A 25,892-nucleotide genomic window follows, 5' to 3' on the forward strand; every position below is an offset into this window, starting at 1 on the left:
CCGAGACTAGGGAGAACAAATAACAGAACTGCATATTTTCAGTGTGTAGAGTTATGATTAGGCTTGACAGGGGGGAGGACTTTGGTTTTATTTTGAAAGCCACAACCGGAACTTACTTTATATTTCGAGCACGTCATGCTTCTCAGTGCAGAAGCAGAGGAGCAGCTACAGCTGTCCTTTTAAAGTTGACTATCCGGTTCTTCATGTGACTGAAAGTCGGGTGTTACAATTAAAATCGAAACCATAAAAACATAAACGCTCGTGATCTGGGGCAGTAGAGTGGGGCCTTCACTGACGGTCGCTTTCAGGTAAATAACTCTCATCTGCTTTGAAGAAGACTGATTCAAACTAATTAATTTTACTGGGCTTAAAATGACCTTTGCTGTGTATGACAGGTACATGTGGGATCCATACGTATTTTCCTTTTCGTTTATTCTTTCTTGTTTTGATTTTTCAGTGCCATGCTCAGAAATGTGTAGACATTTATGTGTATACATTTTAAAATTCTGAATTGGATATAAAATCAATCTACTGGAATCATTTCAATCTTGAAAGTCTAGCATTTAACTTAAAACACAGATGAATTAGAACTCGCTGAATTTTAAGTTTATTCAGCAAGTATTATTCCAGTTTTCTTCTTCTTTTAATAAAAGAGTCTGTACTAAAGCCAGTATAAGGACTGGAATCCAACTTCACTTGGTGATGTAATCATTTAGGAATTAGTGCAAAGAATATTATATAATAAGAATTTAAACAAACTGGTAATTGCAGCAGGGGTTAATTTACACTATTTCCAAGTTTAATAAATGTAAACTTTAGAATATATTAGCCGTACAGCTCGTTTAGCGTGTATTTAATGCGTTTCGTACATGGAAACTACTCTGGTGGAATGTAACGTATAAAAACTCCATTACCCACAATGCCTTCCTATAGCCAACCCCCAACTCTGAACCTCTTGGTATGAAACTCAAATCACGGGCGGGAGAAGGCGAAGGCAGACTTGAAGCTAACGACGTAAGAGCGTTTGGGGATTTTTAAATTAGAACAAGAGTTTTAAATCGATGTTTAATCGTTAACTTATTTATGAATGAACCGAGTAAAACTTAAGGGTAAATTTGCCAGTTCAGGTCGAAGCGAAGGCAGCAAAAGCATTGACGACTAAACTCACGGCGGAGAGACGGGAAGTGATTCAACAGGTTGGTTTGCTTAAAACAACTCTTACTTCCCACATGTGTTTGATCGCGAACTTATTGTTTGGTGGGCTAATTAAGATCGGTTTTAACTCCGTTCAGTCGATTATTTCGACTGTAAGTCGAATTAATTTGTATTTTTACCCGATGGCCTCGGGCGAGACTGTTTCCCTCCTACGCGGTGAAACCAGAGTTACAACCCCCACTCTCCATTTAAAGTACCCACATTGTTATGCTCATTTACAGGCTCACCATTTTAGTCTGAGCTCTACAAGGGCAGGTCCTGAGATTCTTTTAACTGTTATTTTAAAAATCCATGTGTTTCCAAACTTTATCCAGGGGTGTAGTGTTACGGATCGTCTCATTAATTAGCATTTTTACTAAAAGACTGCAATTTGGTGGTGTGGCGATTCCCACACAAGACTGAGACATGGTTTGAAAAGCTGTTTTACACCTAGATAAGTTGTTTGGATTATAAAAATGAATTGTCTAGTTTAATGCAGCAGTTTTCTCCACTGGCCTAGAATTTTTACAGTAGTCAAATGTAAAGGCGAAAGGCTGAGATTCTTCGAAAATTGCCCCACTTTTTGCATCTTAACAGGCATCACCTGGTTTGTAAAATCAGTTGTGGGGTAAACAAAAAGCTTAAAAAAGGAAGCCAGTCAGAATTTTTAGACTCCTGTATTGTTATACCTGACAATCAAAATGTATTTTATGTACTAGTAATTTAACTGTAGTAATTAAATATAAATTATTTGCAATTTTTTTGTATTGAGATCGAACTTTGTAATAAATTAGTAGTTAAAGCTTTAAAATACATTTACTGGAGTAAGTGCTTTCTTTAGGCTTGCCCCTGTGCTGTTATCCTTCAGCAAAGGGTACAGAAAAATCAGTCACATTTTTAGGATTTATTTTATGATCTTATAACAACTATATTATAAACTAAAGAGTTTATCTGCATACAGATAACTTTAATTTTTGCTTCTTCTTGATTTGCACAGTAAACTATCTCAGCAGATATTTTGATAAAGGATATGGTTAATTTAGTCGGTTTGCTTCCGAGGTGATGTGAACAGCCAACACACTTTTTACTGGGGACATCAAGACAGGGACAGTGGTTATGTTGAACCCTGCTAGTTACAGAAACTCTGTATGTCCATATGTAAATATAAAGGTGAGAGGCTGAGATACTGCACTCTGTTTTGCATCTTAACATCGTTCGGGCATCATCTGGTTTGTAATATCATTTTTGCGGTAAACAAGAAATGACACCTTTTGTTGTCTGGCACATTTTTTAAAAGTGGGGTGAATTTAAGCAGATCTTTCGCAGGCTTGTGGTTTGAGTTTGTTTGTTTTTTGTTTTGTTTTTTCAAACATAAGGCCCGAGGGCCAGAATCGACCTGGCCAAGACTCCAATCTGGCCTATGTCCGGTTTTGGAAAATGTGAGGGTGGGGATAGATTGTGTAAATTTATTTTGGTATATGGTGTAGTATTACTAAAAAAATGATTTTTTTCCCACCGTCTACTTTTGAAATTATTATTAGTTGTTTTTCTCAGTGGGTTCATGGGGAGAGAAAATAGAAATAGTCTGTGAATAAATGTGAATGAGCAGTGAGCTACTGGAAAATGTTCTGTAATTTGACACATTTATTTATTTGTGTTGACAGATTTGCTACAGTAGCATTTCTTTGTCATGTAGAAAAGCTGAGGGGAGGCGTGCTGGTTGAAATGTCACTTCTTTTTCTTACATTAAACGTCTAGTTAAATATCTTCACTTCTACAGAAGGAAGAGTTTCGCTGGCTCGGCCCATTTAAGATCAACGTGGCTCACAACCATAATGAACTTGGCATCCCTGGTCTAAATAGTCTCTGTTAGTGAAATTCAATCTTCACAAAAATCCTACTAATTTCTCTAAATATTTACTGTCTTAGACCATATATCTGGTCCTCAATTGTACCTTTTTTAATTTAAAATACATTATAATAAATAAATGCTTACCACAGCCCCCAAACTAAAACAAAATCCTGTAGTTCTTTTTTTATTGATGAATGCTGGTCGATTACTTTGTTGGTGGTTGCAGCATTTTGATATTATTCTTTTGCAGCTTCAGTTTTTGAATTCAAGTGATTCTAAATGTAAAAACCACAAAATATGACCTGTGATATATTTATTACAACCCAGTAACATTTGTGCCTTATTTTGCAGCTTAATGACGATGATGATGCCGAAGGGGCAGAAGCGCAAACTATCCATAGAGGAGGAGGCTTCAGACTACAGAGCTCCCACCTGGGAGAGCCAGCAGCAGTTTCTGCTCACAGTTTCCCTCAACAAGTATCAGTTCTCCCAGCAGCTACGTGAGCCCAGCCTGCGACGGTCCGTCCTGATAGCCAACACCCTGCGGCAGATCAGCCTGCAGATGTCTATGGTACCATCAGTCAACGTGGAGGTGTCAGAACCTCCAGGTATTGCTTCATCTGCACTGACAGCAAGTATTGCCGCTGCAGCAAAACGTCATTCTGCTGTAACGGTTGACAGCTGCTCAGCTCTGGCCACCTGCCCCATGGTTTCCTTAAATTACTCACCAAATTCTACTGAAAAGACAAACTACTCGAGTGAATCAAATTTCCATATCAGTATAGAGGATGATGAGGACTGGGGATCGATGTCCACTGATACTGATTCATCTCTTTCAGCTGTCATTTCCTCTATTCTTGCCGCACTGGACTCTACTATAGACGGGAATCCTCAGCCACCTCCACGGATACCCCTCAGGCCCTTGGAGAACATGTCCAAGCCCTATGAGGGAAGCGTGGCCTTGGTAAATCACGGTCTCAGAGATCCCGGTGACTGCAGGGAGCAGCAGGAAGACGGCAGCATGGAGGTAATGAGGTCCAGCTACCTTGGGGATTTCACTGTGGAGGACTTGTTCCAGGATATAGACACATCCCTGGTAGACATAGACATGGGAGTGATTGGGCACAGAAGCACTGAAGGTGGACACACAGCTGGGGATGACCTGTTTATGTACCTGCCACCTTTCTCCCCCCACTCCCCTTTCTCACCACACTCTATAACACCCACCTCCCAAAATGCCCAGCCTGCTCTGATTGGCCAGTTGGCATGATGAATACAAGGCAACACTTATTATGTATAGTGACTGTTGTAAGCCCCCTAAGAGCTGTCGACCGCCTTTAAAACAGTATCTTTGGGTTAACTGTGGAGCGACTACTTGTTTTAAAAAAAACATTTTGTGAAATGTGGCCCTCATTTAAGAATTTTGATGTTGTTATTTTTGTGTATGAATTTTTAAATTCAGCTATCCTTTACACAAAACTACAGCGCTCCTAAAGTCCTGTAAAGGTTCTTTCTTTCTTTTATTAAAATCCTGTGTGCACAAGCTTTTTTAAAAATGTGCAAACAGGACAAATAAGTCGCTGGACTAATGTTAAAAAAGAGGAGGAAAGAAATCACCTCACTGGACTTTAAGGTGTCTGTACAACACTGAGAAAAATAACAATTATGGATTTAATCCATTTTAAGTACAAATTAATGGTTTGTACATTACTTCGCAGTCTAATGATGATCCCGAGGGGGCAGAAGCATAAACCCTCCCCCTCAATCCAAGTCTGATGTACCCATCTTCACTCTCCACCAGCATCTGCTTCAGTCTCTTATCAAAATCTTGTGAGGGGAAGGAATTAGCTCGAGCATCTTTATCATAAACTCTGGTAGAGTTTATAAAAACGGCTTGCGTGCATGAACACCCTTCACTTGCCGTCTGCTCTGTCCTCTGTCGATCATTACACAGCCTTTAACCGCGGGGACAGGTAAAGGTCTGTGCACTGTCTCAGCACAGCTCTGCCAGTTAATGTTGAGGACATTCAGGCCTGCAGTGCATGTGTGAGCTACTGTGTTTTCAGTAAAGCTCTGGGTACATCCACATTAATACAATTTAGTTTTAAACTGTAACCTTAACTGTGTTTGGACCTAACAATCACACCGCTATAGAAGACGCCTAACACTGAGAGTTTTTAAAAATGCAGTCTGAGCTTGGATTATTTTTTTTAATGGTCGGCGGTGATGGAGCAGGCAGACATGCTTGTTTTCTAATGTGTCAGAAACGCGTGTCTGCACGGAGATCTTTTTCCTTTTAAAGGACCATTTTAAGATTTGCATTAGTCCTCGGTGTGCCTTCTTTCTCTTTACACCGACGCAGGCTTGCTCAGTTTACCTGAGCAGTCAGCATGCTAGTTTAGACGAGTGGTTCTCAAACTGCGTGGCATTGACAACAGGGTGAAAAATTCTAATGAAACTGATGTTTTTTTTTCCCCTTTGTTGGGTGGAGGAATACGTTTGATGCTGTTGCACTGATGATATGCACCTTGTATAAGTAAAATCCAACTTTTTTCCCCCCCTTTTGTTATTTGTTAGGGATTGGGGTGTTTTTTTTTGGCTTCTGAAGTGGGGTATGCCATAAAAAGTTTGAGAACCACTGGTTTGGAGAGATTTATAAAAACTGCTAAAACAATCAGAACGGAGATCATTTTCATTTAAAAAGTGTTAGTGTGGATGTAAGAAAAGGCAGCTTTCAGTCATGCACTGGTGTTCATCCATGCAGCGATTTGACTGTCAGGGCAGCACATGAGACAACTCCTTGTTACCACAAATGTAAAGTGTGAGCTCTGAGATTTGATTTGACTGATATTGGATGGAGAGGATGGCTGAAACACTAATGTTATAGGTCAAATCTTCAGTAGAGAAATCACTTAACCTCTTTTTTTTATTAATGTCAGGATTTCAAACAGTAAAAATGGGCAGGAATCAAAGATTATCATCAAAAGTATTGATCGGGTGGATTGGCTAAAAGATGTTCACAGAAACAGCATTTAGTTCATTAACAAAATAGTTACCGCGTTTGGTGGATTTTGGCGTTTCACGCAGAGACTGAAAAGCGTGAAAGCAGAATTAGTCTCGTCTGAAGAGTTTCCTGAGTGCAGCTGTGGCTCAGGAAATGATGTGACAGATGGTGGTTGTGAACCGCTCTGTGCACTGTTGTATTTTAGTTTTTCTTTTTTTCCTTTAAAAAGATGTTTTAGAGCCTTTACAGTACTGTGATGATATACAAAGCATCCTCACCCACTCAAGCGTGACAGTCCAAAGCCACTGGTCACGTCACCTCGGGTATCTGCAGCCGTTATGCAACAGCACTTTGTTGTTCAGATGTATTATTGATCAGGTGATTGAGTCCAGATGGTGCTGACTTCCACGCTGTGAGCAGTTCATGAATCAGGTCAGTTTCTGCCAGTTTTAGCAGGCTTCACTTTCTCAGTGGTTTCTTTTGTGGCAGTTTTGTCATAATATGGATTCATAAGTTTGTTCAACTAACAGTATTTATTTTAGAAAAGGTGACATTTCAGGGAACAAGTTCATTTTCAGTTCTGTTAGATGTTACTGTAGGAACATGTAGGAATTTATACCAACTTTGCTAAAATACCCGACGGGATGAAATGTTTGAGGAAGCACCCCAAGTGCTGGTTTTTGTATTTTTATATCCAGGTTATGTATTGAAGTTGCTTTCTATGCATACGTCCTTTCTGAGTAGCTGGCTTGCAACTCCAAAATATTTATGAATGACTCGTTTTGTCAACAGTGAGTAATTTATTATCGTATCACACTGACATATTACTAATGGTATATTAAAATACCGTCATGGCAGTTATTTTATTTACTTTTTTCCTCTACGCTTTAGAGATTTGTAAGATGTTTTAAAGTGTAGGGCAGAATGCCCAGATACTGTGTATTTTTGACAACCTGTTTACCTGTACTGATGTTTTGTAATAAAATATGCAACTGTGTAAAGAAAAAAAAAGACTCTAATTTCATTATCTTTGTGCATCACATACCAGAGTTTTTTTTATGTTAAACTTGTGTAAGAGTGCAGGGAACTTGTTGTCATAAAGAAACCAGTTTGGACATAAGCGACAATACTCAGGCTGTGGTGTTTAAATGCCCTCAGTTGATACTAGCAGGCAAATGTCCGACACCAACAACCACACAACATTCAAAGTCTCTTGAATCTTTTGTTCCATATTCTCATGCTTGAACTTCAGCAGGTCACTATAACCTCGTCTACATGCCTTGATGCAGGGTATCGAACTCCAGCCCTTGAGGGCCAGTGTCCTGAAACTTAAATGTGTCCCTGCTGCAACACATCTGAATAAATTAGGTCATTAGTAAGACTATAGACCTTGACTGCATGCTGAGGGGGCAACCTCTAACTATAAGTGTTTGGAAAAATGTACTTTTATCCATGTTCATTCACTCATGACCTGCTGTAATGTGAATCAAATGCCCGAATTGCCACCTCAGCATGCAGTCAAGACTCTACAGTCTAGACCTAATTTTATTCAGGTGTGTTGCAGCAGGGACACATTTAAAAGTTTCAGGACACCGGCCCTCGAGGGCTGGAGTTTGACACCCGTGCCTTAACGCATCGAGCTGCTGCCGTGCGATTGGCTGATATTTGCATGAACAAGCAGATGAGCAGGTTTACGGTACAAAGTGGCCCCATGAATGCACATGGAAATAAGATTATGTAAGCTGGCCAACTACCAGTTCAGCATACCAGTAACTGAACTTAAAATGGATTCTAATGCATTCACACACTTCAGTAAAACACACACTATACCCAAAAGGAAACTGGCACAAATCCAATGTTTGGCTTTGCTCTCACTTAAACTCTGAGTGAAACAGTTGAAATGAAACTAGTTGGGCATTAAAGTAGACCTGATATTTTCATTTCCAGCATCATATTTTCCACTTTGACCTTTACTAAAATAGCTTTGCATGACTCTCAGGTCAAAAATAAACTTACCTTATTCTAGGCTTTGGTGCAAACGCTCAGTTGCTTTAACACAAGGGTGGCGGAACTCCAGACTTCAAGGGCTGGTGTCCTGCAGGTTTTAGATATCATCCTGGGTCAATACACCCGAATCAAAGGATTAGTTGATTACCAGGCCTCTGGAGCACTTCAAGACATGTTGAGGAGGTAATTTAGCCATTTAAATCAGCCATGTTGGATTAAGGACACATCTAACACCTGCAGGCCACCATCCCTTGAGGCCTGGAGTTCCCCACTCCTGCTTTAACTCATCTACCTTAAGTCAGATGATTTGGTTTTTGATTGGCTGTCCCTTAAAAAACAGGGTTGAACAGCAGACAACACAAAACAGCTTTTAGCTCATTATTTGCACATATTAATCTTGCACCGTTACACACGTAAAGCTTTTAAACATCACCCTCATTTAGTAGCACCCAACCTTGTAACAGTAAGGCAAAATAAGAATCAGTTGTTATCCTTTAAATAATGACTTGAGGGTTTTTTTTGTAACTTCTACAGTTCTTATATGTAACATTTTAAGATTCTGAAAAGGTACAAATGCTGTGAATTGAAGAATAAAAAGACAAACATGGCAACATATTACAAAGTTTCTTTAATTTACAACTTTTCATAGTGAATGCAAGCTACATTTTACTACACTACAACACACACACAACTTATTTTACAGTATCGGATAACTTCACTACTTTTAACTTTACTGTTCACATCAGTTTTACTATTAAAGTGCATTTCAAGTGTTTCTCTGATGGACACCATTCCAGATGTTTGAAGTCACAGATGTGGACAGGTTTTTGTTTGAAAATTTGGTTCTCTCTTAAAATTATTCACCACAATTAAACGCTCAGTTTTATTTATCTGGTGTCATTTTCTTTTCTTCATCCTTTGTTCACTCCCTCCATTCTTATGTTGAACATTTAAAGACATAATTATCAATGTTGCATTACATACAGGCAGACGCTAGGGGGCAGCAGCATAAAGCAGGAGGTAAACTGCTCATCTGTGGCTTCCTTGCTCTTCATGACCTACCCACATAAAAACGACTACTTAAACAATGTCTGATTAAATAAGATTCCCCTTAACGCTCCTGCTGCTTCAAATACTCAATCTGAGGTAATGATCTCAAGCTTTAATAAGTTTAATTTATTGCAGTTGTGATCATTTGTGGTGTAAAGATAGAAAGGTTCAAACTAGCTCAAGTCTGACAGTGCTATGAACATAGATGGATGAATAGGTGGGAGGTGTTTTGACCAGGAAGAAGAATAAGGAGATAAACAATGAATGCACCCACATAAAAATGTAAAATATTCAGCTTCAGCACAAATACATTAAAGACAATATTTGTTTGTCAGTGAGACAAACCTGTCGCAGAAAAGCAAGAAGACCAAAGAGGAAACAAAAAAGGTAAAAAAAAACAAACAAAAACAACAACAACAACTAAACTGTATCAGAAGTTTTAGGCCGAAGCCCATCATGTGCAATCCTGACTGTAAACAGCACAGTTACACTGGTGTGTCAGAGGGAGATGTTTTCCTTTTAGCCCTGGTTGGGAGAATCTGTTCCTGTGTGCAACACGAGGTGCAATACCCACTCCTAAACTCTTTGGTGGCCCTCTATTTCTCAAATACTCAATCCTGAAACTCATCTCAATCCTCCTTAATGTTTCCTCCAATGGATTTTTTTAAATGAGTTGAAAATAAACAAGAAGAAGGAAAAAAAAGAAAAGAATTCAGAATCAGCCCACCAAGTCCTCATGTTCCATCAGTGGTTCAAGACGTAAGGATTTGTGAGAGATGGAGCTTCTTTCCCTTTTCTCTCCGTCCTCACAGCTCAGCCCCTGTTGATGGTGTTGTAGGACACCTGTGATCCCGGCTCAAGGTGATTGCTGGCACCCTTTTCTGTCTGCCTCTGGGGACTCTCGCCGTGATCCACGATGGGCTCTCTGTCCTCATCCGGGTCAGAATCTTCACAGCGAGGCAGCTGTAGCATGGTAGTCAGGCCATGCACATCAGACATCTTGTGGAAGGTGCGTAGCAAGAGGTACATCATCATCAGACCCAAGAACAGGTACACTGGAGACAGAGAGAGAGAAGCCAGGAGGGAAGGGATAGATTTTTTTAAATGCAAGGATATTTAACAGAATTTGACTGGTGATTAATTTCGATAAATGTTTCAGCCTTTCTGCTGTGGCTCCAAATACCACATAAAACCACATGTAGGTATTCTCTCTTTGACTGTGCTGGTGATCTGTTTATTATGCAACACTGAGGTTGGAAAAAGCAATACTGCAGCAGGTGTGATACTAAATCTATCAGCTTATGAAAACCAGCAGGTTATGAAAATGTTAAAGCTCTTTACAGCTTTTAGGCATTGGTACACTACCAGTACATGCAACCACAAATAGCTGTGTGGTGCATTATGTGCAGAATTTAAAGTATATTATTTGTTGGTATTAATTAAAAATAAATACTACAAAGATGCATGGTTACTTTATGATCTTAGACAAGCAAGAAACTTACAAACTCATGTAGCTGGTAAAGAGAAAATAAGTCCGAATACACTTGACTAACAACCAATTTTTAAACATTCATTTAACCAAAAGGAGAACAAAAGTGCCCCCAAGGTGGCAAAGGTGAAAATAAAATCTCAACCTTTGTTACTTCTGCTCTGATTCTTGCGAGTGCCTTAAAGAAATCCGTGTGGTTTTACTGTGTAATGTGTGCATTAAGCGGAGTTCAGGCCATGAGCAGCAGTCACTCACAGCACAAGCAGGCCAGCTCTAAGAAAACATCATTCGATGTTACAAATGTAACGCATGTTTCATATGAATTAGTCTGACTAGGAGTTTGAATCTTGTTCTCACAGACTATAAAACTCATCATGGTTAAAAACAGCAGCTGGTGATGAGTTTAAGATTGGTTTAAACTCCAAACTTCCCAGAAGATTTACCTCTCACTGTATCTGTGTAGGTTGCCAGTCATTCAGGTTATGGTAGTTTTATTTAAAGGCTAGCAAGACTTGTTTTTTAGGTTCGGGGATTCCCGGGTATTTATTTGCAGTGCAGTGGAAGAGCCCTGCAGCAGTTGGCGAGTTTTTTTGACTTGTTCTTACTTAGGCAGCGATCAGTCTCTTCAGTTTGCAAGTTAATAGGGTCAAGCTGGCAGCTACGATCAGTTTGTGATTATAGATGTTATTGGTATAAGTTGCCAAAAGGTTGTGCTTATTGGTGCAAACTAACTCAGACTGATTGCCAACATACTGGGAATCAATCTGTTTTTAAAGTAGACAGCAATTACTTGCAAACAGTCACAAATCAGAGAGCGATTCCAGTCAGTCACCGTGACTGTTTGGAGAAAGTTTGTCTCCCACCAGGCAACCTGTGCATAAGGTTAACAAGGTTGTTCTTCTTCAACTAACCAAGGTGCATATTTATCCAGCATGTCCTGGGTCTGTCCCAGGATTTCCTCCTACTTGGACATGCCTGACACCCAAGTATGAGGGTATTAGGCCAAACTAAGGTTTTGTTTGCTCTAGAACATCGTTTCTACAACTTGACTGCAGTCGACCAGTCGATTGGACATGATTTGGAAAGGCACGCACACACACGCACACACAGAATAAGTTAGCAAAAACTGATGTATTCAACTGTACAAAATACGTTTCAACATGTCTGAAGCCTTTAAATAGCATAGCTTTATAGTAAACTTCATTGTACGTATTGCATTCAACCTTAATTTCACACAATCCTGCAAAGAATGACTTAAATACCATCAGCAGGAGCGATGGAAAACTCATAATTCTCATAATGCTCAAGAAAATGGCACGACGACTGAAAATGATAGAAACGTCTTTGCTAACAGAAAACTGCTTAAGCACCCTGTCCAGAAGATTACCTACTCTCATTTACCACATCTGCATTATTTTCTGAGTTATACATAAATATATATAGTTGTATACAAACGGCAAATGTAAAGTGACAGAACACAGTCCTATAGCATGCAAACGTAGGTCTGCAACGCTCTTCAAAGCACCTACACTGCTACCAATGCATAACCATGACAGCATATTTAGAAGGAAGAGGAGCTAAAGTAGTTTTTCAGTTTTCAAAATAGGTTCCTTTTCAATTTTACCACACAGCACTTCGGCTGAGGAACAATGCATCAGGCTGCAGTCTGTCACTAATCCTCTCCAGAACCACCAGGGGCTGTTTGGGTTAATCTGACTCGACCTACACTGTTATATAAAGCAGCCTGAGGGACAAGAGAGCAACATCGCCGGTCCCTGTGAGCTACTCCACTCGGCCTCCTTCCAACCTGAAGTCAAGGGATTAGCTGTGGGCAACACGAAAGAAAACACAGCTTTCAGCAGAGCTCCTGAGCTCCTCATCAAAATGAAACACGTTAACAGGTGAGATCAAAGGAGTTAAAGTACTACAGGGTGAATTTTCCTTCCTAGTTAAGTTGCTGGAGGGCTCTGAGGAAAATTAAAGAAACTGTGTGAAATGCTGCATTCTCTCAATCCTGTAAACAGCAGAGCTCATTCATCCCAGTGTGTGTCTGTCAGATATTCACTGTAGATATTCACTCTGACCGAGCCCACAGAAAAAAACAAACAAACAGCAAGCCTGCTTTTAGACACAAAGGTCATTCCAGCTCTGACTCGATTACCGAAAGGAAGCCCACAAAGAAGCTGAACAACAACAGCCGACTATGGAAATAACCTCCATCATGTGATAACAGAGTTTTTTTGATTGCCAGAAATAACAGACGGGCATCTAAGTAAGGTTTTAAACACGACGCACACATGCACATTTGACTCATATGGGAATACCCTCCTACACAGCGGTGGGCAATTGAGAAACGGGGACTGTCGTGACAGAACTCAATTCTGCTCATAATTATCTCTTTATAAGCTTATTAGTGCAGCCCTCTCACAAATACCCCTTCCATAATATCATACACTAATAAACATGTTATGGAAATGCACTCTATAAAGAGCACAGTCTTCATTTACTAATAAAACAAACAGTTTAGAAGCTCGACTTTAACTGATAACTGTTAACATCAGCCTGTTAAAATGCTCAGAGAGCCTTAACATGCAGATGTTAAGTGTGTATTGATCACCACAGTCACCTCCTTATTTTAGCTGCACTGTAAAGTATGGCGAGTGTTGGTGCAGAATGAAAAGGATTTGAATGCATGCACCAGAGTTCATAATTATCCCAATAATTACAGCGATTTTCAGACACAATTGGGAGATGTTGGTCAAAGTCAGAGAAATGAAAACCCTCCAGAAGGCGAGGCAGTCTTAATGCTCATAAGTAACCTTCAAACACCTGTGAGCATTTATCTGTCATTTTTATAGCATTACCTAAATTAACTTTTATTTCATTGGGTCACAAGAAAAAAAATGCACGCATAGAATAATAGATTTCAATTCAACTCCATCCTGAAGACAAGAGCTCTTTGTTTCCTATGCTTGGCATGGACATGGATGTCTATATACCACTAAACAAAAAGGTCTTCCGGGGTTACGTGGGCTATAATTACAGCCGATGATTGATCTAAGCACTTACGCCCGACTTCACAGTCTGAGTGCTGTTGCACTTACCGAAGAACAAACGTCAAAGTCAGATATCACTTTATTTTGTTTTTGTGCGATTCTCCTCAAAGTCAGCTCAACTTCAAACGAGCTACACAGAAGAGTGAACTTCAATTTACAATTTATGAGGAACCGCCAACCTGTCAACCCTGACTTGGTAGCGAGAAAAAGGCAGCGAGAGGTGTTACTTCTCACATCAGAGGTGAGAATGAAGACAAAGCCACAAAGGTCAACTTCTGTCAGAGCAGCAGGACAAAAAAAGATTCAAGAGATTTTAATTATCTGTGAGTGTAGAACATATTGCCAATATGTTCTACACTCACAGATCTCAATGCATCTCATGCAGTTCCTTTCATTGCATTGAATCCAGTTCTCTTTTTAAAAAAATACTATCAACTTTTCGGCCCCCAGTACTTCTCTCTTTAATGATTTTTGGAAAGACCGCCCTCCTCTCACTCTGTGCTTCTGCAGGTGTTTCAGATATTGTGGTGGACCTGCTCCCCTTTACAGCTCTGCAGGCATGTAGCAGCTACGTGTGACCCTCACAAGCAAACCACAGCAACCTCGGCGTGTGCCATGTACCCAGGTTATCAACCATTGCTACCACACCCACAGGTGCAGTGGAGTTTCAGCTATATTCTTAGCCATCATCAACATCAAAGCACAAACACCATGAAACAACCGGCTTTCTATCATGCTGGAACAAATTTAATGTTTTATTTTAATTTATGTTAGAGGTAAATAAATGATACCTTTTCTTTTTAGTGCAAGTCACAGGTCACATACAGTGTGTTTGGTGGTTAGTTACAGGAGCTGTCCAGGTTAAAAACCTGGTTGCTCCCATGTATTTACTCATCTTTAGTCACCACAGTTCAAACAATGCGTGGAGATTTTCCAGTAAATAAAAGGTTCACATTCAAAGCACACTGTACTGGATGTATTATTCTATCCATGATTACCTTCTTCCCCACCTCTCTTTGTGTATTTCATTTCACCCTATTCTTAGCATACTACTGTGCAAAATTTTAAAGCAGAGTTAAAATTTTGGCTGGACTGTGTGCGGCATCACAGGCACGCATATCCTCGTGCACATGCAAGTTTTTATACAGAAATTTCAGACATGAATATAGTCACCTAAGCACTGAACCCCAACTCAGAAGGTTGCTTTTACTTATTTATGATACATTTACTGTGAGATTAGGACTAAGATTAAAAATGGTGGTATGCAATTTTAAAGCATGTTTGTAAGACCCGACTCTGAGCTTAAACATGCACTGATATGAGCTCTGCTGTGCTCTGGGACATGATGAGACAACACCTTCTTCTCAAAAATACAGATAAGCAGTCTTAAAGAAGAGGTGTGTTAGCCTGGGACTGTGACTTCAGGGCCATGTCGTTACTAATGACTTCCACATAAGTTGATCCACTAAAGTGAAGTGGATCAGCGAGCAACTTTGGATAGAATAAATCCACTTAAAACATAGTTGGACAGCTTGCACTTCATCTGTGTTAGCATAAAATCCAAACCAAATAAAAGCTTCACTTTCAGACCATAAATGAAAGATTGAAGCAGTTGCCATAGCACCAAATATTAGTTTTGAATTCAGCATCTTAAAACCTCGCTCCTCACAGCCAGAGGTGACCGTATTTGGATGAAAAGGTGGAGTAATACGTTACAGACTAGAGCTAAATTGTAGTAGTGTCTGCTAATCAGTGCCAAGTAATAAGGGGTGCACAGCTGATAGAAATATAGTCTTGATCAAGATAATCATCTTGATATCATCTGCTGTTAGGAATGATCTTCTTGTGGCCACTAGATGAGCTGCAGTTTTCAGCTCTTTGTTTGATTTTTTCAGAATCAGATTATGTTCATCTGTACACAAAGAATTTGTCTGTGTCATTACAAAATTAGCTTTCTATTAGCTTAACTTAACCTTAGTCTGCTTCCTCCTAACTGTGGTTATCAGCAGTATACTAAGTGGATTCACATCAGTTTTTGTTTTTTTCCATTATTATTTTATGTTAGAATCTGGCCGATCTGATGATATTACAGATTCATTTCTCTTTTTCTAAGCCAACTTTCCTAACTCTGTGTCCTAACTCAAATTTGACCTGAGCCCCTTACACAGAAATTATACATGAATTGTTAAGCGTTAATGCGTTATGTTTTAATAACAGGCAAGTCTGACATGATCAATGAGAAAATCTGTGTCTGTGAAAGTAATGTAACATCGGTTTGATTAGAAGCAAGTCCCCCGCCTGTAAGAAAAAGAGCCAAAAATTACTTTAACAATGTGGTTTATCTGAGCTGTAAGCTGGTTCAGCCCGTGGCTGCACTCTAATTGAGTGCACTGGATGAATGCATTTCTAGTCTACAAACAAACGGACTCACCCATGACAGCACCAAGATACAGTGTCCTATACTTCTGCTCTGGCTGCATCCCTGGCACAAAATCCCCCAGTCCAATGGTGCACAGAGAGATGAAACAGAAGTAGACGCCATCCAAAAAGCTCCAGGACTCCTCCAACTTGGTGAAGATGGCTGCTGGCACCACAAAAAAGCACAGCACCACCAGAAACAGCAGCAACACAAAGTGGACAGCAGTGGCGGGCCGAGGCTCCAGGCCTGATCTCTGAAGCAGGCTCACCGGAGCGAGGACCAGAGGGTACAGGAGCCTCTGGACACAGGCGGTGAGCACCAGCATGGTAAAGGGAACTCCTAACAAGGCGTAGAAGATGGAGAAAGCTTTCCCAGTGTCAGACAGAGGAGTGGATTGACCATAACCTGGAGGAACAGCAACATGACAAGTTTTAGAGGAAGTGGGAAATTAGATGAGATGATAGAAATTGTTGTGCTTTTTCTTTACGAGAGTCATTCAATAAATCTAAATGTAATTTAATTAAAAACATTAATGTAACACTTTAAAATATTTGAGCTGTATTGTGATTTTGCAAGCTGCTATTTCTGGTGCTGTTGAACTGTATTGGATTACAAAAAAGGGATCTTATGTATTTTGTCCTTACTGATATAACTCAGATGCACAAAAACAATATATAAACAGTATAATGCAGTCAAATCAGCAGCCTCCACATTGATCATCAGCACTCAAGTCAATACAGCTCCAAAGCTTTCTAGCAAAAATGGAGCATTATAACATTAATGAGTTACTGGACAGCTGTAGAGCATAAAAATAGATTAATGTGCTAATGAGCACACTGATGTTACAGAGTCAGGTAGAGTTATTGGCTGCAACAGCAGCACGTAATTTGCCCCAGACTTTTTAACTTGAAGCTACAGAAAAACAGCAGCTTTAGTCAATGTCAGGGTACCAGTGCTGGTAGGAAGAAAATAAAATTCAGACTCCAGCATAAGCAACTCACTGAGGATCTGTCACAACTGCCTACAGGGATTATCTACCAGCAGAAGTGAAACTACTGCAAATGAATCTTCTGCTGGAGCTTTAACCTGGTGGCGTGATATAAAAGCTTTACAGCAACACAAAGGATAGGAACGAAAACAACAGCTGAGTGCAGTTAAAAGTACCTCAGACTGAAAACACTGACGCACAGAGTACTGACCAGAGAAAGATAAGACCAGAAAGGACTGTATCCTGTAAAACTGTTTATACAGTGTAAATATATATGTAAATAATCCGCCGGGGTGGGGGTTAGGAAGTTCCTTTATATTTGGTTTGTGCAAACAGCACACCATCTGCTGTATGTGATCACAAAACATTAGGTTACTACACAAACGCCAGAAAACAGCTTTCATTTTAAAATGGAGCTATAAAACAACCATCCAGCCCGCCGCCTGTGCAGAACATCTGTAGCCCTTTAAATTACAGCTGTTTGAGAAAAAGTCTGAATTCTGCCTGCATTTATTTAAATAGTATTTTTAGCCTGTAAAAGAATGACACAAACATTCCTGAGTAATAAAGAAAACATTATTATCCAGTCCTGCCATAATAACGTTATCCAAATCACTGGCCACATTTGGATGATGTGTTTACAAAGGTGCTGCCGGGTGTTCAAAGTACAAAGCTGTCTTTGTCAAAATCATCTCCAAAGGACATGAGCTGTGTGTAAAGTGTACGACTACAAAAACCTGGGCAAATGTTTCTATTGCCACAGACTGGTCTGCTGTCTGCAGCGTGAACGTGGTCACAATGTTGATGAGACAATGTTGATGTGCACGCTAAGAACGAGCACAGCCTTTGTTTTCTAGGGGGTCGTGAACTCATGCTTTAAAAACATGACGTGTTTCACAAACTAAAGATTTGATGTCACTTTGACTACAGAGCAGCTGAGATGACGACACAATCTCCTGTCAGTTAAACCGAAGCCTTCGGGCGTTTAACAGAGTTCAGCGTGAGCTCTCTTTCAAAGCAAGCACAGGTTCAAGGCAGATGTAGCTAAAGTTACTGTGACGTTACACACACACGCGCACACATATGCAGTGGACTATACTCATCCAGACAGCAGCAAATACCATAGAAAGTACCATTTCCCACTTTTAGTGTAAACTGGAGGGCTTGATAACGGACACATGGAACCGTTTATCTCTGCTGATGAAATCTGCATCACTCTGACCGAAGCAGACCGCTCCACACGATGATGCCCAGTGCTGATATTGCCCGTTGGTTTGATGTATTTGGCTTTGATCTGACTTTGCAGTTGTCACTTCAGTAGTTGTCACAAATAGATTACATTGAATTAACACCCTTTTACCCTGTTATGCCTCTGACACTACCAAAGCTCCACTTAGAGCCTCAGTGAGATTATCTGAACTAAAGTTTCTATCCAGGGGCATATTCAGTGCAAAGGGTACACAAAATTAGATAAGACAAATACATTTCAAGTTCAAGTTCAAGGTTCTTTATTTGTCACATGCATATTTAAAGCCATGGCATGGTCGGAGATAACGTTTCTCATACTTTTTTAAAACCAGCAAAACACAGGAGCTTACAGGCCTGTCTTAGTGTGGAGCTACTGTTCTTTGTGTTGTTTGTATTGCATATATACACACACAAACATTAGAAGACTGAATCAAGAATGTAAACAAATCAGGGTAAAAAGTATCGCCCTGTAAAATGGATTTGGGAAATTGAAAATTTTGCTTCTCTTTGTGATCGTTTTCCATGTTTTATGATCATTGCACAGTTATTAGCACCTCGCTCCTTTTTTTGGTAGCTTCTTGATAGCGCTGCAGTTTTGATGTAGATCTGTGGCCATCTTTCTGTCACACCTTAGTAGTTTGTGTTCCTGGTCACTTTGTCCTTGTCATTTCTGCTCTTATCTTCAATGCTTTTGTGTCCCTATAGTAAGTGTTGCGTCTCTGGGTGTGTGCGCAGAGTGTTTGATCAATGATGTCAGCCTCTGACTAGAAGGCATGTAAAATCACATGGAAGCTGTTGTTTGGCGTTTAAAATCTGACAATATGCCATTTATCCAATGTGCAGTGTAACATTTCATCCACTCGGTCCCAGCTATACCGGCTCATCAGCTGTTAGCTGCCTGCAGACTTTTTAGTAAGTCCCCCTCCCACCTTTGCTCTGTCCAAAAGTTCAACAGTGACACTGACAAACATTACAAAGAACATGAGCTGGAGGTTTTCTCCCTGCTGTTAGGGACACATGTCAGTCACTAAAGCTTAAATCTAGACGTGGTGTGTGGTAAAGCAGGTTGAAATTTTTTTTTTTTTAATTACTCCCCAAAATGTCCACTGATCGTAAAAAAACAAACAAACTATTGTTCCTTCTACTCAACATACTTGTTGGAGTGAGAGACTATAAATTTCACTATCTAAGTGCATCTGCTGCTTCCTCTTTTTGCCTTGAATTGAGTACCGGCATGTTAAAAAAAACTCAGTGAGATCATAACGCAGCTAAACACGTTACACCATTTAAGGAAGTGTCACCCAGCCTCTGCTGAACACAAAGGGCCATTCTGTTCTGCTTCATGCATGAATTTGCATTTCTTCAGCGATCATGCGCCAGTGTCATTTATAACAGCAAGCCTGTGAATGTGACCGCCTTCGCAGCAGTTTGCCAACACAGCGGAGCAGCAGTGCAATAAGAGCGGCACGAAGACAGCTGCTGCAGATGTTTGATTGTGACAGTCGTCAAAAACTGTCAAGCTCAAGTCGCCAACTTGACAGCTAATTTCTTACAGTTTTATCTTAAACAGTTAGTTTACTCTTTAGGTTGGTTATACACACAGAGACACTGGGAAGACTCAAACATGAGGGCGTAGCAGACACATCGTTTGCTCTGTAGTTTGACCTTCGCCCATTATTTTCTAGTCATTGATACATGCATACTCTTTCTGTAACTTTAAAGCTAGAATTAAAATCTAAGTGTACAGGTTTGTATCTAGTATGTCTTTAACATTAATTCAGATTTGCCACCACATCACAAGCTAGTGTGAGACAGTGGCAATATACTGCAATATCTTTGAAGTATAGCACAAAGGGAGGCAATATTGCCATGTTAATATTGAATAATAATGATAATTCGCACAAAGATACAGCAATGATAGATAATTCCAGCTTTTTTGGGGTATTTATTTATTTTTCAGTTACAAAGATATCATGATATACTGTGCATAATTGTTTTGCAATGTATCACAGAGTCACTGGATTGTCTGACCATACCGTGATAATAACATGTCACGAGTTAATCTGAGTCCTACCCCTAGTCTCATCAGAAATACCCTGAGTATTCAATTCAATTTTATTTCATTCATAAAGCGGTAAATCACAACAACAGCTGCCCCGAGGTGCTTTATATTGTAAAATAGAGCCTCTACAATAATAAAGAGAGAAATCCCAACAAGCAAACAAGCCCCTTTGAGCAAGTATCAGTTAACAGTGGGAAGGAAGGCTCCTTTTTAACAGAACCGGGCTCAGGGAGGGGCAGTTATCTGGACTGAAAATCTGTCACAGTTCCTACACTATACAGAGGCACAGCAGTGAGTGTTTAAAACCTATCTGTAAAACACAGTGGAGACTCTGTCATGGTTTAGATCTGCATTTCAGCCACAGATGTTGGCGATCTTGTCACAATTGATGGAATTACGAATGCAGAAAAGTACCGTCAGACTTTTATCAACCATGCAGTGCCATCTGGAAACAGTCATTCCAAACACACTAACAGTACAAAAAAAAGCACACAAAGCTAGTTTTCCATTGTGTTTTTCTCCATCAGTCATAGGTTGGCTCCATCAGCGCCTGGACCTTAACATAATGCATTTCAATTCTACTGTGTATCACATATGGTGATTCAAAGGGCTTCACATGCATAATTTAAAAAAATAAATAAATAAATAAATAAATAAATAAATTGTCCACATATAAAAATTCAAAAACTGCAACAGATGGATCCCCAATTTTTCTGTCAGGAGTACTGAACAGATTACAGTTTGGCAGTGGAGGAGCTAAAAGGGCATGTTGGACTATGAGGAGACAAAATGTCAGATATGCAACATTGTACAAGTTCAAGTAAGATTTTATATATATATATATATATGAGTATTTTAACTTTAGTTCTGTAGGATACCACAAGCCAGTGTAGCTGAGACTGGACCAATACACTGTGTTTTATAACACAGAGATTTGCAAAACAGTTGCTAAAGAAACTGTAAGCACCAAAGTCCATCATTTTACATAAGCTGGTCTGAGTGGAGAATAACAATTCTTTCTTCCCAAACTGATAACTGCAATACCATGAGAATAGAGTGGCAGTTAGTGGAGCAGCGTGACAGAATAGAGCAAATAAGCACTAAATATCCAAACAGGAGCTTTAAATGTCCTCCAAGAAGCCTGAAGAACTGATCCTGAGACTAATTAAAGAAATTACAAGAAAGCGTGGCTAAGAGAGTTCAGGCTGTGCTGGCGATTAAAGGCGATCAGACCGAATGTTGACTCTCAGGTTCATCAGAATTGTACAAACTCCGCTTTTGCTTTATGCACTGAATTTACATTTATGTTTGCACAGGTTTCAATAAAACATTGCATTCCCATTTTCCTGGCAAAATTAAGAAATAAGGACAGGCTTGAGACTTTTGCACAGCACTGTACTTCACAGCAATTAAAAATCAAAACAAAAAGTATGACCTGAATGCCATCTCATAACAAACCGCCCATCTGGCTTGGCTTGTTTTTCTAGTCATTTTTCTTTCAGCTGAGGTTAATTACGTGGCTGAAACTGCAGCTTTAATCACAGACACGAGAACGTTGTGACAAACATTTTTCCTTCCTGTTACTTAACATCTCAGAACATGCCTTGCTGGCAGGCCCACCATGCACTGCTTTTGCATTTTGCCTCAACATCCTGTTTAAACAGGAAATACATAAAATTAAGTGCACATTGTACCATTTTACTGGGTGTTGAAAAAATGTAGGTAAATGTGCATTTTTAATGGCAATAACTAAACCGGCTGAGAAGCTCTGGAAGCAGAGCGTGAATTTGTACCTCTGAACGACAGACAGCTCTGCGGCTCAGCTGAGAGCGTCCCACAGAGGCCCAGTGTGTCTAATTAAATGTCAAGGGTGTTGTTTTATGACACTGTGTATCCACAGCAAACCCTCACTGGATATTTTCGACAACACGAGGAGCTATTTGGTAAAAATGCATGAAAAATAAAACGAAATGTGTAGAATGAAGGGCTTTTTAAATGCAGGATTTTGTTAATCCATGTTTAGCTGCCCAGACAAGGATCGAACCAATCTTTGCTCAAACCTTTTTTCAGCGGAAGTTTTCAATGAATTTTTTTTCCCCCAGCCTGGGACCAGAAAACCTACTGATATTGTACAGTCATGTGAAAAAGGAAGTTTTCACTGGTCTCTGCACAATCTGGTCAGAGCATTTGAGCATTTGTGTCAACAATTTCACCAGATTCCCAGGAAGCATGTGGAATTGTTAACATCCCTGCAAACTCACCCCAAGGTTAGACTGTGCAATGCCCAACAACTACATCTGAGACTCCACAGGCCCCAGAGTGGGTGGCTTCACAAAGATGTGAGGGACTGCTAATTATACAGAAAACCTTTAAGTTACTGAATCACTTAGTTTTCTTTTCTTTTCTTTTTTTTTTAAAGAAACAAGAGTCCTTTGAATACTCTTTTTCACATGATTGTATATTTAACTCCCGTGATTGCAATGACACCATAGAATAATTTGCCAAATTTTAAGGTTATTTGTAATGAAATTCTTGCATTGTCACTTAACTTCTCTCATAAAGTAGCAGGACTTAAGAGGAAGCCTAAACCCTCTGTTTTAATGTGAAATGATCTGATCCTACATTTCCCATCATGCAGCAGTATCTACTCTGGTTCTGTCATAAGCTCTCCAGTTATGACTTTAAAGTCTCCAAGCCCATTTCCAACACACGGACACCGCTGATATGAATTTTGCGTGTACAGAATACCATTTTCCCTCCAGCCTAAAGCCTGAAAAACAAAGCAAATATATAAACAACTAAACTAATCGTATCACCAAACACTTAAGTAACTAGGATTTGGTGCAATGTGCTTTATATTTGGGCCTGCAGGTAAGTGAGTCGTTCAAGGCCAGCAGAACACCACAAAGAACCCAGTGTGGACAACCTGGCTGGTCCCACAAAAACCTCTGTGATGTATTCTGCTCTCACCTTCACTTCCTGTAACATCCAGGTCAGGCTGCTACATACCGAACACCGAGCAGGTGCTCAGATCGCACAAGACCCACGAATATTTTGGTAACATCACCGATGTATGATAATCAATTTATGATAATCAATTTCCCCTTTTCTTAAATACCTGCTTTCATACTTTCAAAGTAAGACCAGAAATAAATCACATGATGAGGGAATTTCCCTCATCTACACGCAGATTTGGGAATTTTACAGATTTACAGATTAAAAGGAAACAACGTATAGTGGAAACTTTTTTCTCCCCTGAGGTCGATACATCGGTTTGCGTTTAGATCTTAAATAGCTCAAGCTTTGAGTCACAGCTACAACATCCATAACACGTGGCAACATAACTCCAGAAAACTGCCACCTGCATTTAACCCAGCATTGTTTTTGTGTTTCCCTCATCACACTAAAGCCACAGACGTCCCCTCAATGGACTGCAGACTTTCTTTGGTTCAGCCTGTTTGCAGTTTACGGTAACGCGTAACACTGCCGAGGCTCCACTGTGCGCAAAAACGCCCTCAGGTGTTTCCTCGCCAAACTTTCTTCACTTTTGTTTGCACTCACCGACAGTGGTGACCAGAGTGTTAGCGAAGAACATGGACGATGCCAGGTCCCAGTTTGAGGTAGCGGAGGCGTTTCTGATGAGGAAGACGCCGTACTTGTTGGCCGCCAGCACTTTGAGCAGAAAGTTTTCGAGGGACGCGGCGCTGACGCAGCTCTGGTTCAGAAACTCCTTCTTCAGAACTTCCATATCATGTCGCAGCTTGTCCTCCATCGGCCGCTCGATGGTGGAGAAAATCAGGGCTCCGAAAAGCAGGTAGATGACATAAAACAATATAAAGCCTACGAGCAACAGCCACGACCTGCCTACTAAAGCCATGTCTTAGGTTTAGTTCTGGAGCTACTCACTCTGTTCCTCTCTTTTCCTCTTTGTGTGAAAACTATTCGGGGGCTGTCCTAATTGAACTTGAACCCCTCCTTGTCACTGCATCCTCCTCCCACAGCAGGAACAGGGGGTGTGTTCAGCTCAGAGTCCGTTGTGCATCCTGGGTCCTGCACGAATCCAGGTGCGTTTATTCGTTTATTAGACTTAAATGATCACATCTTTCCCGTGATACACCCGTCCCTAATTTCAAGAAAAGCCTGAAAAATATTACCACTGTTCTTAAGAATCGCCAGAAAAAACAACAACTCTGTGCTTGTAATAAAAAACGCCTGAAAAGAAAGAAAGAAAAAAAAAGAAAAACTAGAATAATAGCGTCTTTTGGCTTTTGGAATTGAACTCAGGACCTTCTTGCTGTGCGGCGACAGTGCTAACCACCGTGCTGCCTTACTTACGGAACAGTAATACCGTTTTTTTCTTGCGTATTACGGCCCAAAGTGGTTTTGCTTTTATTTCGCATGTTTTGGGCTCAGAGGAAGTCCACACCCTTCCACACATTTAGCCCTCCTGTGTCCTCCTCTGAATGTGCCATTCAATATTTTGATAAGCAGAAGAAAAGTCATTCTGGATCCTGATGATGATAAGAAGAAAACACCCTATGAAATCCGCTAAATTCTTTCAGTGTTCATATCTTTGTTCAGTAGTTCTTCATGTAAACTGAGTCTATTCTGCCACGGAGGAATTCTGGTCAGTTTCCATGATATCCATGATCATCCCACTGCCTTTCCACAGCATTTTTAATGCTCACATGGACAAAAGATGTATGATGATTTATTCTTGGACTATATTAGAACTGTTTATCTTGATTTAAAATTCAAAATAATCTTTATTTGTCTTACACTGGGCCTTTGTGTGGCACCTCAGTTCATCCTCTATCTGAAAGGTTGTTTTACTACCTTTACCCCTCCCTTTAAGAAAGTTTTTCGTTTTGCTGCTGATCAACTGCTGCTCACTGAACAACACCTGAACAACAGGTGGGTGGAGCTGTTGTGCTTGAGCTGACCAGGTACTGATGCCATCATAGAGAGCCAGGGAGAGAAAAACCCCCAAAACTGTTTGAAGCATGAGCTTTTGGCTCAAAGGGATTGCTTGTACATTCATTGGTCTTATTTTTCAAAACTTCATGTCTCATCCATCCATCCATCTCTTCTGCTTATTCAATTCAGGGTCACAGGGGGCTGCAGCCTTTCCAAGCTACCATAGTGGGGGACATCCTGGACAGCTCGTGACCATTACAGGTCCCCTTTAATTAAAAGTCCCTTCAGCAGCTACAAGTGTGAGTGTAGTAATTTTATCTCTAAGTACACCATGTTACAAAAACATAATTTGTTCCATTTGTTTATTTGAATCTATAGAAACTGCAAGTTAGTCAATGTTTTGGGAAAAACAAAAGTTCAATTATCTGAAATTCATGTCCTTAAAGGGGAAAAAATCCTGCAAAGACCTGACACAGGCCTGAGAGACACATCTGGCCCTTCGGTTGATCCAGCTGTTCATGAAGCCTCAGCAGAAATGGTCACAGTGTAAGGGAGGCTGTCAAGAAGCCCGTCTTAAGGAAGGGAACAGAGAGAAATATGCCAGAT

At 40.2% G+C, this 25,892-nt stretch overlaps 2 protein-coding genes across 4 annotated transcripts; one reads left to right on the plus strand and one right to left on the minus strand.

Annotated features, from left to right (window-relative positions):
• Positions 1–161: 161 nt before the first annotated feature.
• sertad3 (SERTA domain containing 3) lies at positions 162–7,052 on the plus strand. Of its 3 annotated transcripts, XM_080889439.1 has the most exons (3): positions 948–1,196; positions 3,398–3,654; positions 3,886–7,052. In XM_080889439.1, the coding sequence occupies exons 2-3, from the start codon at positions 3,402–3,404 to the stop codon at positions 4,314–4,316; spliced, it is 684 nt and encodes a 227-aa protein (XP_080745565.1). In that variant the 5' UTR covers positions 948–1,196; positions 3,398–3,401; the 3' UTR covers positions 4,317–7,052. The 3 variants fall into 3 exon arrangements, with proteins under 3 accessions (XP_080745564.1, XP_080745563.1, XP_080745565.1); XM_080889438.1 differs by lacking the exon at positions 948–1,196 and adding an exon at positions 162–308 and having other exon boundaries at positions 3,398–7,052; XM_080889437.1 differs by having other exon boundaries at positions 946–1,196; positions 3,398–7,052.
• Positions 7,053–8,681: 1,629 nt separating this feature from the next.
• Positions 8,682–24,287, minus strand: kcnk6 (potassium channel, subfamily K, member 6). The gene is made up of 3 exons (XM_080888275.1): positions 23,931–24,287; positions 16,084–16,476; positions 8,682–10,162 (listed from the first exon to the last, which is right to left on the minus strand). The coding sequence occupies exons 1-3, from the start codon at positions 24,244–24,246 to the stop codon at positions 9,921–9,923; spliced, it is 951 nt and encodes a 316-aa protein (XP_080744401.1). The 5' UTR covers positions 24,247–24,287; the 3' UTR covers positions 8,682–9,920.
• Positions 24,288–25,892: the final 1,605 nt, after the last annotated feature.

Source organism: Rhamphochromis sp. 'chilingali' (genome assembly GCF_963969265.1).
Source record: "Rhamphochromis sp. 'chilingali' genome assembly, chromosome: 8".
Lineage (NCBI taxonomy): Eukaryota > Metazoa > Chordata > Actinopteri > Cichliformes > Cichlidae > Rhamphochromis > Rhamphochromis sp. 'chilingali'.

What these genes read in the sequence shown, in the direction of transcription:
- sertad3 (XM_080889438.1), top strand. Translation starts at nt 3,402, where the DNA reads ATGACGATGATGATGCCGAAGGGGCAGAAGCGCAAACTATCCATAGAG.
- kcnk6 (XM_080888275.1), bottom strand. Translation starts at nt 24,246, where the DNA reads ATGGCTTTAGTAGGCAGGTCGTGGCTGTTGCTCGTAGGCTTTATATTG. An exon ending in CACTCTGGTCACCACTGTCG is followed by an intron (nt 16,477 to 23,930) that starts GTGAGTGCAAAC and finishes CTGTTCCTCCAG; the next exon opens with GTTATGGTCAATCCACTCCT. An exon ending in GTATCTTGGTGCTGTCATGG is followed by an intron (nt 10,163 to 16,083) that starts GTGAGTCCGTTT and finishes CTCTGTCTCCAG; the next exon opens with TGTACCTGTTCTTGGGTCTG.